We start from the raw sequence: 14771 nt of genomic DNA, 5'->3' as shown, positions 1-14771 counted from the left end.
GGCTGGAAATTAAAGGAAACTTAGATAAGACATCAGGAAGAATTCCTGCACCACGAGGGTGGTGGAACACTGGAGCAGGTTGCCCAGGGAGGTGGTTGAGGCCCCATCCTTGCAGATATTCAAGGTGAGGCTTGACAGGGCTCTGAGTAACCTGATCTAGTGGAGGATGTCCCTGCTGACTGTAGGGATTTGGACTAGATGACCTTTGGAGGTCTCTTCCAACCCAAACCATTCAATTATTCTATGATTCTGTGGCTTCCTGCAGTGATAAAATGCAGCACATATTGGAGCTAGAAAAATCAAGGCTTCAGCATGAAAAGCTTACATCCTACAAACATGAGGTGTTTGCAGCCCTTAGAACCATAGAATCAACCAGGTTGGAAGAGACCTGCAAGATCATCCAGGCCAACCTAGCACCCAGCCCTATCCAATCAACTAGACCATGGCACTAAGAGCCCCATCCAGGCTTTGCTTGAACACCTCCAGGGACAGCAACTCCACCACCTCCCTGGGCAGCCCATTCCAATGCCAATCACTCTCTCTGGCAACATCTTCCTCCTAGCATCCTGCCAAGACCTCCCTTGGCACAGCTTGAGACTGTGTCCCCTTCTTCTGTTGCTGGTTGCCTGGCAGAAGAGACCAACCCCCACTTTCAAACACAGTTTTACCACCCAGAGGATCAAAATATCACCTCTTTCAAACTTGTCTCTAAGTATAAAATGTTCACAGGCAAACAGCTTGTAAACCAGTAAGAGTATTTTTAAACAAGACATTTACCTTCAGAGTCAGGCTTCATGACAGCTGTCAGGAATGTATGTGGAAAGAGATTTGCTGTGTCCCTTCTTGACCCTTTAGCTATGAATGTGTTTTCTGAGAAGTATATCCCATGGACATCAACTTCGGAGCCTAAGCCCATCAAATGCCAGGACACCACACTTCCTTTACACATCTCCAGGCCAGGCTGATTTCCATACATATAACCATTGATGGCTGCAGAAGATTTGAGGAAGCAAAATCCCACCTTGATTAACACATTCCTTCATTCTGCACTACAGATCCAAGTGTCCCTATGGCAGAAGCACTGGGATGCCTCACACTGACACAGGAATATTAACAATTATCACAACAGCTAAACTACAGAGAAGCAGCTCCAGCAAAACAATCTTACACACCCAGTGCCCAGTGTCTAAAGCACAAGCAGCTGACTTGACCAACTGGGACTTTCACTGCCTCATGCCCATCAGGTATGTAGGATGCAAGTGCAAGGAGTGGTCCTAGCAGATGATGAGTGTCATACTGCAGCTGCTTTTCAGTCAAACTGAGCTGGAAAGCAGGCTGGCCTGGGTGTCCTGCTAAAAGCCAAGTTGAAGACAAGCCAGAAATGTGAAGCTGTCCTGGTCTGCATTAGGCAAAGTACAGCCAGCAGGTGAGGGGAGAGGATCCTTCCCCTCTCCTCAGCACTGGTGAAGCCATGCCTGGAGTGCTGTGTCCAGTGCTGGTCTCCTCAGTACAAGAGAGATGTGAACATAATGAAAAGTGTCCAACAAAGGGCCACAGAGATGATGACAGGACAAGAGATCATCTCTCCTGTGAGGAAGGGCTGAGAGCCCTACAACTGTTCAGCCTGGGGAAGAGAAGGCTCAAGGGAGCTCATCAATGTGTACAAATCCCTGCAGGGAGGGCAGAATGAAGATGGAACCAGGTTCTTTGGTGCCCAGCAACAGGACCAGAGACAATGGGCACACACTGACACACAGTGAGGTTCCTTCTGAACATCAGGAAAGCCTCTGTTACTGTGAGGGTGACCAAGCAGTGGCACAGGCTGCCCAAGGAGGTGGTGGCTCAAAAGCCATGTGGACATGGTCCTAGGCAGCCAGCTCTGGGTGACCCTGCTTAAACAGGAGGTTGCAGCAGACAGCCTTCAGAGGTGCCTTCCAGCTCTCAACCAGTCTGGTTTTGCAGAAGTCCTACTTTGAGCTACATCACCTGTAGGATGGAGGTCAGTTTTCTCTTGCTGCCTGGCTGCAGTCATGGGGACTGCACATGGCCTACAGACTCCATTCCTCCTCCTCTCTGCTCAGAGTGGTACCTAACAGTGCTAAATGCTCAAGAGTTGTGCAAGATGTTAACAGCTGGCATCTTATTTTGCTGTACCACACTTAGCTGAAGCTGAATTCTCTCAAGCATGGTTTTCTTCCCAGTGGAATGAAATGTCTCTAGCAGTGTTCTGTTTCCAGGCCTCCAACATGAGGTCACAAATCTCAATATTTGGCTAACTAAGAATGTGCTTACAGTGCATTTTGTTAGACTCTTGGAAGTCTTCATCATCTTTGTCGATTTTGTCAGGATTTAGTGTAAACATCAAAATGTTCTCATCCAAGTACCAGCTCTGGTTCTCATCAAATACTGTAGCAAGTAGAAAAAACTCCACATCCACATTTTTCTGTTGGGAAGAAAAGCACAAAGGAAACCAGAAAGGAGTTAATAGCAAATGTCAGGGGAAAAGAATATATTTCTGAGTATAATTAACAAAGCAGAACAGATGCAGGCATTGAGATTTCCTTCTGAGAATCTCCAATTGCTGTGTCTGGTGACTCCATCTCTGCTGCTAATACTCATTCCACCAGGAAGCACCTCAATGTGTGGCTTGGTCTTTAAAATCTCTGCATTTCTCTGCTCCTTCTCACCAAGTCCCTCAGACTTGGGCTCCAGGGGCTGCTTGCAGGAAAGGTGGTTCCCCAGTACAGAGTCTGCCTATCTGGAGCCACAATGCTTTTGTTTTTAAACAACAAAGCCCAGAATCACAGAATTATTGAGGCTGGAACAGACCTCTAAGATCCTAAAGTCCAGTCTGTGACCCAACATCACTGCATTGACCAGACCATGCCACTGAGTGCCACAGCCAATCCCTCCAGGGCATGGTGACTCCACCACCTCCCTGAGCAGGCCATAAAATCATCAAATAGTTTAGGTTGGAAGGGACCTCAAAGATCATCCAGTTCCAACCCCTTGCCTTAGGCAGGGACACCTTCCACTAGAACAGGTCATTCATGGCCTCATCCAACCTGGCCTTGAACACCTCCAGGGAGGAGCATCCACAATCTCCCTGGGCAACCTGTGCCAGTGTCTCATCACCCTCACTGCAAAGACCTTCTTCCTAACATCTAGTTTGAATCTCCCCTCTGCCAGTTTATACCCATTCCTCCTTGTCCTGGCATTACCAGACCTTGTCAGCAGTCCCTCCCCAGCCCTCCTGGAGCTCCCTTCAGATACTGGAAGGCCACTCCAAAGTCTCCTGGAAGCCTTCTCCAGGCTACAGAGCTCCAACTCTCTCAGCCTGTCCTCATAGCAGAGCTGCTGCAGCCCTCCATCCCAGTGTCTAATTACCCTTTCCCTGAGGAAGTAAATCAAATCCATTTTCTCCACTTTATGCCTTGCCCTCAGCACATGGCTGAGACTGAGACATGGAGAGGAGGTAGTGCTAAGTGGTCGTGAATGTGGCACAGTTCAGAAGCGTGAAGCGGTTCTTTTCCAGCCAAAGTGACAGCCCATAGGAACAGGCTCCTTGGGGAGGTGGTGGAGTCCCCATGCCTGGAGGTGTTTAGGAAGAGGCTGGATGAGGCACTTAGTGCCATGGCTTAGTTAATGAGAAGGGTTAGGTGATAGGTTGGACTCGATGACCTTAGAGGTCTTTTCCAACCTGGTTAATTCTGTAGGCTCAGCTGCACCCATACAGATGCTTCCATTCTTCCCTCTTCTCCAACTGACCTGTTTCCCAGACGGATGAAGAGCTCCTTTCCTGCACACCAGGAGAGGCCCCACAAGGCCAGAATTGGTGTCCCTGACTGCATCCACAGCTGAGTAATAAATCCAAGTTAAACAGTCTGGATCTTGGTGCGTGGGGCCCACATCCTCTGGCACATCCCACTCGTACGTAAACACAGCGCCGGGGCTCACACGAGAGGCTGGCGGTGCGGTGCCTGCCGCAGAGATCAAAGGCAGTGAAAGCGCCCAGCAAGCACAGTTAGCTGCATCCCCCCCGGGAGAGGAGGGCGCTGGCAGCTCGCCCCGGGTGCGGCCGTGCCCCTGCCCGCAGCTCACCTGTGGCAGGGCCGTAGAAGGCTCCCTCGTGGGCCTTGGCGTAGCGCACGCCGTGGGGCTGGATGCTCAGCGGGCGGCTGGCGTTGTTCCGGAAGGTCACCCTCAGGCGCTCGCCCACTTCAGCCCTGATCACAGGCCCTGGGAAAGAGCACATGGGATCACTACAGGAAGTTTCCAGCAAGTCTCAAACTGCACCAGGGCAGGTTTAGGCTGGACATTAGGAAGAAGTTCTCCAGGGAAAGAGTGATTACCCTTTGGAATGAGCTGCCCAGGGAGGTGGTGGAGACACCCAGCCTGGCTGTGGTTAAGGGTGGTTTGGATGTGGTACTTAGGGCTATGGTTTAAGGTGAATCTTGTAGAGCAGGGTTCTAGGTTGGACTTGGTGATCCTGAGGGGCTTTGCCAACCTGCATGCTTCTGTGATTCTGTGACACAGACCAGGTTCTGGTACTTGGACTGAACCTTGTGGCAGCCTAGCAACAACAGGACTGCTTCATTCCCAGTTCCTCATGAAGGGTCAGTGCCATGCCAGACAGTTCCTCCCAATGGAAAGGGACCTACAGACCTTAGCATCAACATCAAACTCAGTCCAGAGCCATGCCAGAAGAAACCAGGGTATAAAGAGGGCTAGATCTGCCTAGCCTGGCTGTGTAAGTCAGAGCCTGACTTTCATATACCATGGCACATTCCCACAAGCTAGAAGGGGAATACCACAGCATTGCCTTCAAAAGCTCTCTTACACCGTGGGCTGTCTCTCAGAGGAAGCCACACCAGCATCTGCAGGAGGCAGAGAGAGGCTCCTCCCTTGGAGGTGGATGGGCACTGTTGGCTAGGCAGTTTAAGTGATAGCTCACTCTCATAAACCTTTTGACTCAAAAGAATTTAGGTCTCTTACCTAAGAGTCCAAGATGTTCTTCCGCTGAGTCTCTTTGCTTGCGCACAGCGAAGGACCCATCTGTGTATTCTTTGTAAATGGCCTTTTTGTAAGAGCCACCAATTCTGGTCTCACTTTGTTCAAAAAACACACGAGAGTCACTGTGGAAGAGAAATGGCAACAGGTGGAAGCAGTTCAAGTCACAAAGCTCAGCTTTACAAAGACAGTCAGACCCTCGACCCTATCTTCTGAGGTATGATGCGCAGAGTTTGTGTTTTGGAGCTCCTCCCAGGACCTGGCCACACACTTACATGCAGTCCTACAGGAAGATGTGCAGGAATCCATTAGCTTTCACTGAGCTCTTTTAAAGGCCTCTGTATCACCCTTACAAGGCAGCATGCTTAGAGACTCACCAGTGACTTCCAGTCAGTATTCTGTAACCTGAAGTTGACTCTTCACAACTAGTTCAACAACAGTGAGTATGAACACCATGAACACCTAACAGCTAAACAGAAAGGGAGGTAACAAGTAACAGCTACACACAGCTGAACACCCCAGGGGGGTGGTGGAGTCGCCGTCCCTGGAGGTGCTCAAGAAAAGCCTGGATGGGGCACTTAGTGCCATGGTCTGGTTGATTGGCTAGGGCTGGGTGCTAGGTTGGACTGGATGAGTTTGGAGGTCTCTTCCGACCTGGTTGATTCTATGATTCTATAAGATTCAGCCTACATGATTTAGTCTACCCTTTTACTCTTCAAAGAAAGGACCTTGCAGTGTTTTACAGTCACTGTTCAATGAACTGTGCCTAGCCCCTCGTGGAGCAGGTAAATGTTCTGTAACTCACAGATGAAAAATCTGAGTGATCAATGCCTTCAGGGAATTGACTCAGCTCTTAAATACATTAACACAGAACAAAGGAGAAAGCCGCCTCTTGCAAGCTGCTTGCTAGATGAGGTGCCATTAGCATGGCTTTCATCAGCTCGGGAGATGATCACGAATTCCTGCCTTTGTTCTTTAACTCGGAATAATCAACCCAATTGAATCATCAGAGGTCTCAGCCTACACATGGCATTGCAATTCATCCTCATCCCGGAGACAGTACAGCAAGATTACAGCAGGGAAAGCAATAGACCTAATTTGGTCTGATATTTATCTTAGCATTAGTATTTAAGCAGAGGTGAGGACCAGGAGAACTTCAGCTTAAAAGCCAGTTGCACCCCATGGCTCACGTTATTTACCAGCTCTGCTTGGAAAGTGAAGCTTCTTTAACTAGAGGCATTTACCTGTCAGCAGTTAATTCCTGTCCTGTAAAATGGTTCATTGCAGATGGGCCATAATTCCAGATGATCTCCTCAGCAGCAATGAAATACTCTCTTATCTTTGTGCTCTCATTGTGATCTCTCAGGGATTTCCTGCAATCTCTTACTTTAAAAAGGGCCTGCATACCACCTGGAAAAAATGAGGAGGTAGAGAAAATGCAGGAGAAAGAACTATACTTTCTTTTCTCTACCCCTGCTTTCATTTCAGTAGCTTTTCCCTTCCATAGAGAATCCCCTACTGTCAATGGATATGCAGATCACAAATGAAAAGGATACAAAAGACTGCATGCCCGCTGAGCTAGGATGTAGAGACCCATTCATGGTATTTACACTTGGCAGCAGGTTAGGTACAGTGCATTCTGCTTGTGAAGCTGTGACTGGCACAAGATTTAGGGTGGAGAGGAAAGAGCACTGCTGGTTGGCACTTCAGCTGAGGCCAGGTGCCACTAGGCTGACCATCTCCCCTCTAAATCTAATCACCACCTTACCTATGACACCCTGCACCCTAGGGGAAAGGCCTGCCAGTAAATCTGCTTGCTGGAGAAGCAAAGAACACAATAAAGATAGTCCTTGTACAGCTATGGACTAGAGCAGTTTGTAGAACTCAAGTTTTGCCTGGGATGCTTCACCCATGTCAGGATGGTGCTTGGTGTGGCAGCCGTTTCAAACCTGACAACCTCAGTGTAGTTGACTGCGTAGGTTAAACACTCTCCCTTTGGTATCAGAAGTTCCAGATCTTGTAGAATCATTTTGAGTTCTCTGTTCCTTAGCACTTGTTGGACAAATAACTTCTCTGACCCCATTATAGGGATGGAGACCATGGAAAGTGTGGAATTAGTTTCTAAGCATTTCACATGGTTATCAAACACTGGAAATACAGGAAAGGACAGGGAAGAGAACACAGCTCATCTCTGCTTACTGCCCAATGCACCTTCCACAAGGTGGCTTTGTCAGCAGGCAAGCAAGTCTGCCTATCCTGTGCCAATGTACCTTCCACAAGGTGGCTTTGTCAGCAGGCAAGCAAGCCTGCCTATCCTGTGCCAATGTACCTTCCACAAGGTGGCTTTGCCAGCAGGCAAGCAAGTCTGTCTATCCTGTGCCAATGCACCTTCCACAAGGTGGCTTTGCCAGCAGGCAAGCAAGTCTGCCTATCCTGTGCCAATGCACCTTCCACAAGGTGGCTTTGCCAGCAGGCAAGCAAGCCTGCCTATCCTGTGCCAATGCACCTTCCACAAGGTGGCTTTGCCAGCAGGCAAGCAAGCCTGCCTATCCTGTGCCAATGCACCTTCCACAAGGTGGCTTTGCCAGCAGGCAAGCAAGCCTGCCTATCCTGTGCCAATGCACCTTCCACAAGGTGGCTTTGCCAGCAGGCAAGCAAGCCTGCCTATCCTGTGCCAATGCACCTTCCACAAGGTGGCTTCTCCAGCAGGCAAGCAAGCCTGCCTATCCTGTGCCAATGCACCTTCCACAAGGTGGCTTTGCCAGCAGGCAAGCAAGCCTGCCTATCCTGTGCCCCAGCCAACTTTTTTGTTTGCAAACAGAAAACTGTGATTAATTAACTTCAGTATGAGGCAGGCATCATGTTTGGCTAACACTGAGGCTTTCCAAAGCACAGCTGGGACACTTGCTGCCAACCCATAATCATTTCCATTACAGAGAAGAATGTCCTCAATTTCCCTGGCTGTATGCTGGAGCCCATCTAATATGCTCCTTGGCATTTCAATTCTTTCAATTGTTTTGTTACCTAGAGAAGAAGGTCAACCTGGCACACTACCAGCTCAGGAGCACTGCAGAAGTGACTCAGTACACTGCTAGCTCAAGCAAAGCCATTCAGATCACTGGAACTGATCCTGTACCTTCAATGTGGTCATTCACTTGGCAGCTGAGCAGCCATTCCCCAGGACTCCTTGGAATCATGACAGCATCGATAAATGTGGCTGGGAAGAGGTTGATGGTGTCCACTCGATGATGCCTTTCTACTAAGGTCTGTCCATGAAAGTAGGCTGAATGGATGTCAGCTTCATTACCCATGCCAAAGAGGTGCCATTTTACCTTATCTTCCACACACATGGTGAGGTTTGGAAGGTATCCATACATGTAGCCATTGATTGCTAAAAGAAATGGTGTTTGTCACAGTTAGGATCTTTGCTTCAAAAGCAGCTGTCCTACAACCACTGCTTTGTACTTCAACACTGAAAGAGGCTCAAGATAAAACTCCACACCTTTGAAAGTGAGCACAAGTCAGACACATCCTTCATCTGTACAGACACCTGCACGACCAACAACCCCTGACATAGACTCATAGAATGGTTTGCATTGGAAGGGACCACTAAAGGTCATCTAGTCCAACCCCCTCTGCAGTAAGCAGATGCATCCTCAACTTGATCAGGTATCTTCTTTGTGGACACTGACAATAAAATCTGGTTTTCTAAACTGTGATATGATGGTACAAAGTTCAGGACTAAGAAACAGAACAAAGTAACACAAGTCTGTTTAGAGTGTCAATCACATCCTGAGCTGCACCAAAAGCAGCACTACCAGCAGATCCAGAGTGGGGATTCTGTCACTTGGCTTTGGTGAGACTTCACCTGGAGTACTGCATCCAGTTCTGGAGCCCTCAATACAGGAAGGACATGGACCTGGTGGAGCAAGTTCAGAGGAGGCCACAAAAATGATTAGGGGGTTGAAGCAGCTTTGCTATGAGGACAGGCTGAGGTTGCTGAGGATGTTCAGTCTGGAGAAGAAAAGGCTCTGAGGAGACCTACCAGTAGCCTGCCAGACCTGAAAGTGGCTACAAGAAGGCTGCAGAGAGACTGTTCCCAAAGGCAATGGCTTCAAAACAGAGATGAGCAGATTGAGATTGGATGTTGGGAACAAGTTCTGCACCAGGAGGGTGCTGGAACACTGCAACAGGTTGCCCAGGCAGGTGGCTGAGACCCCATCCCTGGAGATATTCAAGGTGAGGCTCCACAGGGTTCTGGGCAACTTGATCCAGTCAAGGATGTCCCTGCTGACTGAGGGGGGTTGGAATGGATGAGCTTTGGAGGTTCCTTCCATCCCAAACTATTCTATGAGTCTATCCCAAACTATTTTATGAGTCTATACTGCCCAAGAGTTCTTGACCCTTAAGTATTTTATATCATGGGTCCAAAAGATTGATTGTGTAGTACTTGACATCACCTCTTTGCTTTTTGCTGGCTTTTCCAGTTTTGCTTATGATCTTTCTTAATCCTCCAAGAAAAAACCACCTGCTTAACCCCCCCAGTTTTCTACATTTTGTTTTTAAAAGACACAACACATACAAAAATATAACTTCACTACTAAGAAGCAACCTAAATATAACATTCTCTCACAGTGCATTTTATTGCTTTCCTGGAAGTCTTCATCATCTTTGTCAACTTTGGAAGGCTCAGAACAGTATGTCCTGATATTATCCTCTAAGTACCAACTGAGATTTTCATCCATCACAGAAAACATAAGGATAAATTCAGCATCAAAGCTCTCAGCACTGCCCTTGTCCATTGTACCTGGAAAAGAAAGTGGAGGTAGTCAAAGCCTTTGGCAAATGACATAATGCTTCCATTAGTTTCAAATGCAGGATCAGTAGGGCTGCTCACTGTTTACTTCACATTTTGCCACTTTTCCTGGGTGTGAGCTGTTCACAAACTCATAGACTCAGAAAACAGAAATGGGGTTTGATAGCTACTCTAAATGTGCTAAGAGTAAATGTTGCATGTGATAAAACCACAGCCAACTTGTCTCCCACACCAGTGCTTGCCTATGCTTTTGCATTACTGCCATGAACACCTATCTCACTCAGGTGGATTTGTGGGCAAACTATTTGCTGTCACACAAAGCAAAAAGGCTTCCTGTGGCAGCTAACTGAGAAGGCAAAAAGCTGCTGTATCAAAATTACCTTCAATCTTCTCCTCTCCCACTCAATTATCTCACAGTAAACTAAACAGCCATCTTCAGCTATTTACTTTGTAACTCATTTGTTTGTGGTTTACCTTTCCTGCAAATTATTAAAGGTCCCACAAGTCCTGAGGCAACATCTCTTGGAGCATCTATGTGAGAGTGGTAAACTCTGGTGATGCAGTCTGTATCTGCCTCAGCTGGACCTTGATCTTCTGTCACATCCCATGTGAAGGTGTACTGGCCTCCAGGCTTCACAGCATCATCTCTCTTCTGCAGATCTTTGGTGTTGTCAGGATAAAAAGCACCTGAAGAATGCCAGAAAGCCACCATTAACAAAACACACTCAGAGTATGGTGTCAGGGCAGCACCTGCCATCTTTTAAAGTTGGCTACAGGCTGCAGGAGCATGGCCTGAGCATCTGAACACAGGTGGAAATAATCCTTAAAACCAAGTGAGCAGATCTGTTCCATTCTGGCACAGACCAGCTTGAAGCTTACCTTCATTTTCCTTTGTGTAACTTACACCATGTGGATGCAGCGTGTAGCTTCTGGATGCAAAGTTTTTCAAGTGAATAATAATGGAATCTCCAACTTCTGCCTTAATGATAGGGCCTAAAAAGCCCAGCCAGGCAGGTTTTTCAACTACCACATCATATGACTGATTGGTATATTGAGTGTAGACAGCTTTCTTGTAAGTGCTTCCTATCCTATGCGGTCCTTGTTTGAGAAAGACTTCAGCCTGCCTGTGAAGAAAGTCCACAAACACATCCTCAGTGCCAGACCCTCACTTTGCATTGGAATGGTGTGGAGTAGTGGAGTTTCACAGAATCACAGAAACACTCAGGTTGGCAAAGCCCCTCAGGAGCCCCAAGTCCAACCCATGTCCCTACTCTACAAGGTGCACCCTGAACCGTGTCCCCAAGCACCACATCCAAACAGCTTTTAAACTCCACCACCTCCCTGGGAAGCACATTCCACTCAAGACCAGACCTCCATAGTGCTGTGCATAGCTATCACAGAATGGTCCAGGCTGGAAGGGACCTCTAGAGGTCATCTAGTCCTGTCTTCCTGCAGTCAGCAGGGACATCCCCACTAGCCCAGGTCACCCAGGGCCCCGTCAAGTCTCACCTTGAATGGCTCCAGTGAAGGGGCCTCAACCACCTCCCTGGGCAACCTGTTCCAGTGCTCCAGCACCCTCCTGGTGCCGAACTTGTTCCCAACATCCAATCTCAATCTGCTGTTCTCAAGCCTGAAGCCATTGCCCCTTGTCATGTCACTGCAGGCCTTTGTAAACAGCTTCACTCCATCCTTCCTGTAGTCCCCCTTCAGGTACTGGCAGGCCGCTATTAAGTCCCCCTGGAGCCTCCTCCTCTCCAGGCTGAACACTCCCAGCCGCCTCAGGCTGTCCTCATAGCAGAGCTGCTCCAACCCTCTGAGCATTTTCGTGGCCTTCCTCTGGACTTGCTCCCTCAGGTCCATGTCCCTCCTATAATGAGGGCTCCAGAACTGGATGCAGTACTCTAGGTGAGGTCTAAACAGAGCCAAGTGGCAGAATCCTCTCTCTGAATCTGCTGGCCACACTTCTTCTGATGCAGCCCAGGATATCATTTGCCTTCTGGGCTGCAAGCGTGCACTGTCTGCTCACGTCCACCCTATATCTGGGTTTAGGTGCAAAGGTATCTCCTACCATAAAGAATTAGGGACTCACAGAAGGGTTAAATACTATGCACTGACCTGCTTTTTATTCCCCACACATTTTGCAGACTGAAGATAAGGATGATTGATACCATTTCAGGCAAACTTGAGATCTTGTGGGCAAGGCAAATAATAGTTCTTATTGCCTGGGACTTTTGCCCTTGCATGCTTACATTGCTGTCTGATTTTTCCATGGCTTGTTACAAACAATGGTTTCCATCACCATGCCATTATGTTGACTGCATAGTTCTTGTTCCAGTGCAAAGACAGGCAGACTTTTCAGCTCTAAGACACATTTATCATAGCAGAACCTCAAGGTGCAGAACCAGAGTGCCAAAATAAGAGAGATGAAGCCCTCAGCTAGCTCACCAGCCATAGATGCAGAGGAATCACAGCTTCAGAGCTGGATAAGGATTTGCTTTAATAAAGTCTCACTTTCACAGATTCAGCCCAAGAATATACAAAGAGGGTACATGAGAGCAGGTAATCAGTAGTGACCTCCTCAATCACCAGGTGCCTTAACTGCAGGGCCATTGCTCCTCTCACTTAGTGGAGCAATTACACTAAACCCAAGAGCTTGGCTAGCAAGGGAACAATCTAACCCGGGAGCTGGAACGAGACTGATGGAGGTGGCATTTCCTGCGTGTGTCATCAGTACCTCTGAACCCTGTACCTAACATGGATGTGCTGGCCAAGCACCACCAGCCACAGGCCAGGGTTCACCCTGTGTCTCTGAGAGCTATCTACTGGGAACAGCTTTGGAGCAAGCTTTTGCCTGTGCTGAGGGTCAGGTACCTTTGCTTAGATGTTCTGCTCTCTGAAAAGAGTTACCTTTGTGAGGAAAGTGGTTATAGTGCTAACCACAACGGGGAGAGAAACTGCCAGCACTGGCTGCTCAAACCCATAGTGCTGCTGCTGGCTGCTGCTGGCTGCTGCTGGCAGCCCAGGCTCTGAGCCTCTTTAGCCACAAGTCCTCCTGCACACCTCCATGCCCACTTCAGGAGAAGGAGCTGTGGAAGCAAACCTGCTGCAGGAAGAGGCAATCTTGGGAGACAGGGCAACACTGCCAGAGCTGGGCAGCCTCCTCATTTCTCATCTGACCCGGGGAGACACATGTCCAGTTTGGTTTCATATTCCCAGCAAGCTAACACTCCCCCAAATGTGAAGTGTTTCCCACAAGGCTGAGCATTGTTTGAGCATGTGGGGAAGGATTGTTCGTACCTTGGCAAGAACAGATCTGAAGGGTAATTAAAATGCCAGCTCGGAGCTCCATGAAACTTGGAGAGCAAAAACTTAGCTTGCAAAAGCTGAGTTACTGGAAATCTGTGTGCATGAAGCTTTTTAGCCACAAAATAAATCAAACTAATGTGTTGTGGCTCTTCATGGACTGCTTAAACTGCTACCATTTAATTGCAGAGTTCTTTCTAGCAGGTACACTGCACTCTTCCTCTATAAATACAAGCACAGCCTCTCAGATGAACAGTTCAGGAGAAGAAAAACTGGAGAGGCTGAAAATGTAAAGTACAATAAAAAGGAGCAGCTCCTTTGCAGGCACACAATCACTGAGGGGGTGGGGGGGGGATTCAATTAGCATGGTGCAGATTGCCTGGGAGTGAAGCAAAGCAGTGAACAGTGGTGGCTTGTTGGATTACAACACTGCTCTGCAATTTTCAGACAAGCTGCCCTGTTTCCAGCGTTTGCCAGCCTGCTGAACCACTGTCAGTGTCTTACACCTCCCTCAGCTCATGAGTGAAACAAGCTGACTGCTTACCCTCAGGCCTGATGAAGTGGCAGATTACAGCTGAGATATTGTTGGCCTTCACTAGAGCAAAGAAACCACAGGAAACCTTCTAATCCCTCACCTACAGACTACATGAGAACTGTATTTTTTAGACTCTTCTCATTTCTGATTTCCCTCTTCATTGGTTTTGCTACAGAACAGTCCTGTTTCACTTTGAAGGCACTGGAAAGAAAGAATGGAGGAACAATTCTTCCCTCTCAAATATTTCTCTAATGCCTTGTATAGCTGAGGGGTTTTTACTGATTATTCATGTCTTCAGGGTGCTCCCCTTCTCCTCACCGTACTTATTCCCCAACCTGCTTATTGCTCTCACTCTGCACCCTCCTTGCCTTGTAAAAAGCAGCCCAGCTCCTCCTGTGTGGTCAGAAGGACCCAGCTGTGCTGCTGCAGCACTGGAAAAGGCAAAGGCCAGCACTGACTGTCTAAAAAAAGAAGCCTGTGTCCAAAAGGAGACTCTAACAGCTGTCAAACTTCCACCGTTAAAAACATACCAGCAGAAGTCTTCTCTTCAGCACTGACCTCTTAGCCATTCAAAATTAAACCTCACCAAGGTCTTTTCCTAGCCTCTGCTGAGTAAACACTTCAGTGCAATGAATTCCTGAACCCCTACAGATTCCAGTGCTTCAAATCAGCAGAGAATTCAAAATCAGTTCTCCAGCAAGCCAGGGAAAGGATCAAACTTCCCTGATACCACCGACAGAAACCCCACTGCCAGCAGTGTGATGTCTCATTTCACTGCCTTCACCAGGTTTACAGACTGGCACTACTGCCTAAAGCAGACAGTGCTGTAAAATCAAACACAACCAATGCAAAGTGTTTTACTTACTCTTCTGCTGCAAAAAGCTGTCCAGACACGACGTTGGTGTTGCCAGGTGCATAGTTCCACTCTGTCTCTACGATGCCAATGTAGTACTCCCTATTCACTGCCCAAGACTGGCAACAGCAAGAAATCAGCCAACAGCTTAGGAAGAAAAGCTTCATTTTGCTTTCAGGAAGCTTGTGGGAAATGTGAAATAAAATCCCAGGACAGGCACCTCAAATTTCCCTTTATAAGTTCTCCTCGCTCCC

At 48.0% G+C, this 14771-nt stretch overlaps 1 protein-coding gene across 1 annotated transcript in view; it reads right to left on the bottom strand.

Annotated features, from left to right (window-relative positions):
• The window catches only part of CP (ceruloplasmin), a 25470-nt gene extending 10699 nt beyond the window's left edge, over window positions 1-14771 (bottom strand). The window contains exons 1-11 of the mRNA XM_064165314.1: window positions 14530-14771; window positions 10706-10950; window positions 10301-10513; window positions 9644-9817; window positions 8147-8401; window positions 6255-6420; window positions 4996-5135; window positions 4102-4239; window positions 3769-3980; window positions 2293-2443; window positions 778-990 (exon numbers count right to left, since the gene is read on the bottom strand). Coding sequence (XP_064021384.1) covers window positions 778-990; window positions 2293-2443; window positions 3769-3980; window positions 4102-4239; window positions 4996-5135; window positions 6255-6420; window positions 8147-8401; window positions 9644-9817; window positions 10301-10513; window positions 10706-10950; window positions 14530-14684 — 2062 coding nt within the window. The 5' untranslated portion in view covers window positions 14685-14771. The remainder of the gene's footprint in view (window positions 1-777; window positions 991-2292; window positions 2444-3768; window positions 3981-4101; window positions 4240-4995; window positions 5136-6254; window positions 6421-8146; window positions 8402-9643; window positions 9818-10300; window positions 10514-10705; window positions 10951-14529) is intronic.

This window comes from Pogoniulus pusillus, chromosome 26 (assembly GCF_015220805.1).
Source record: "Pogoniulus pusillus isolate bPogPus1 chromosome 26, bPogPus1.pri, whole genome shotgun sequence".
NCBI lineage: Eukaryota > Metazoa > Chordata > Aves > Piciformes > Lybiidae > Pogoniulus > Pogoniulus pusillus.
This window is presented reverse-complemented; position numbering and strand designations above follow the sequence as displayed.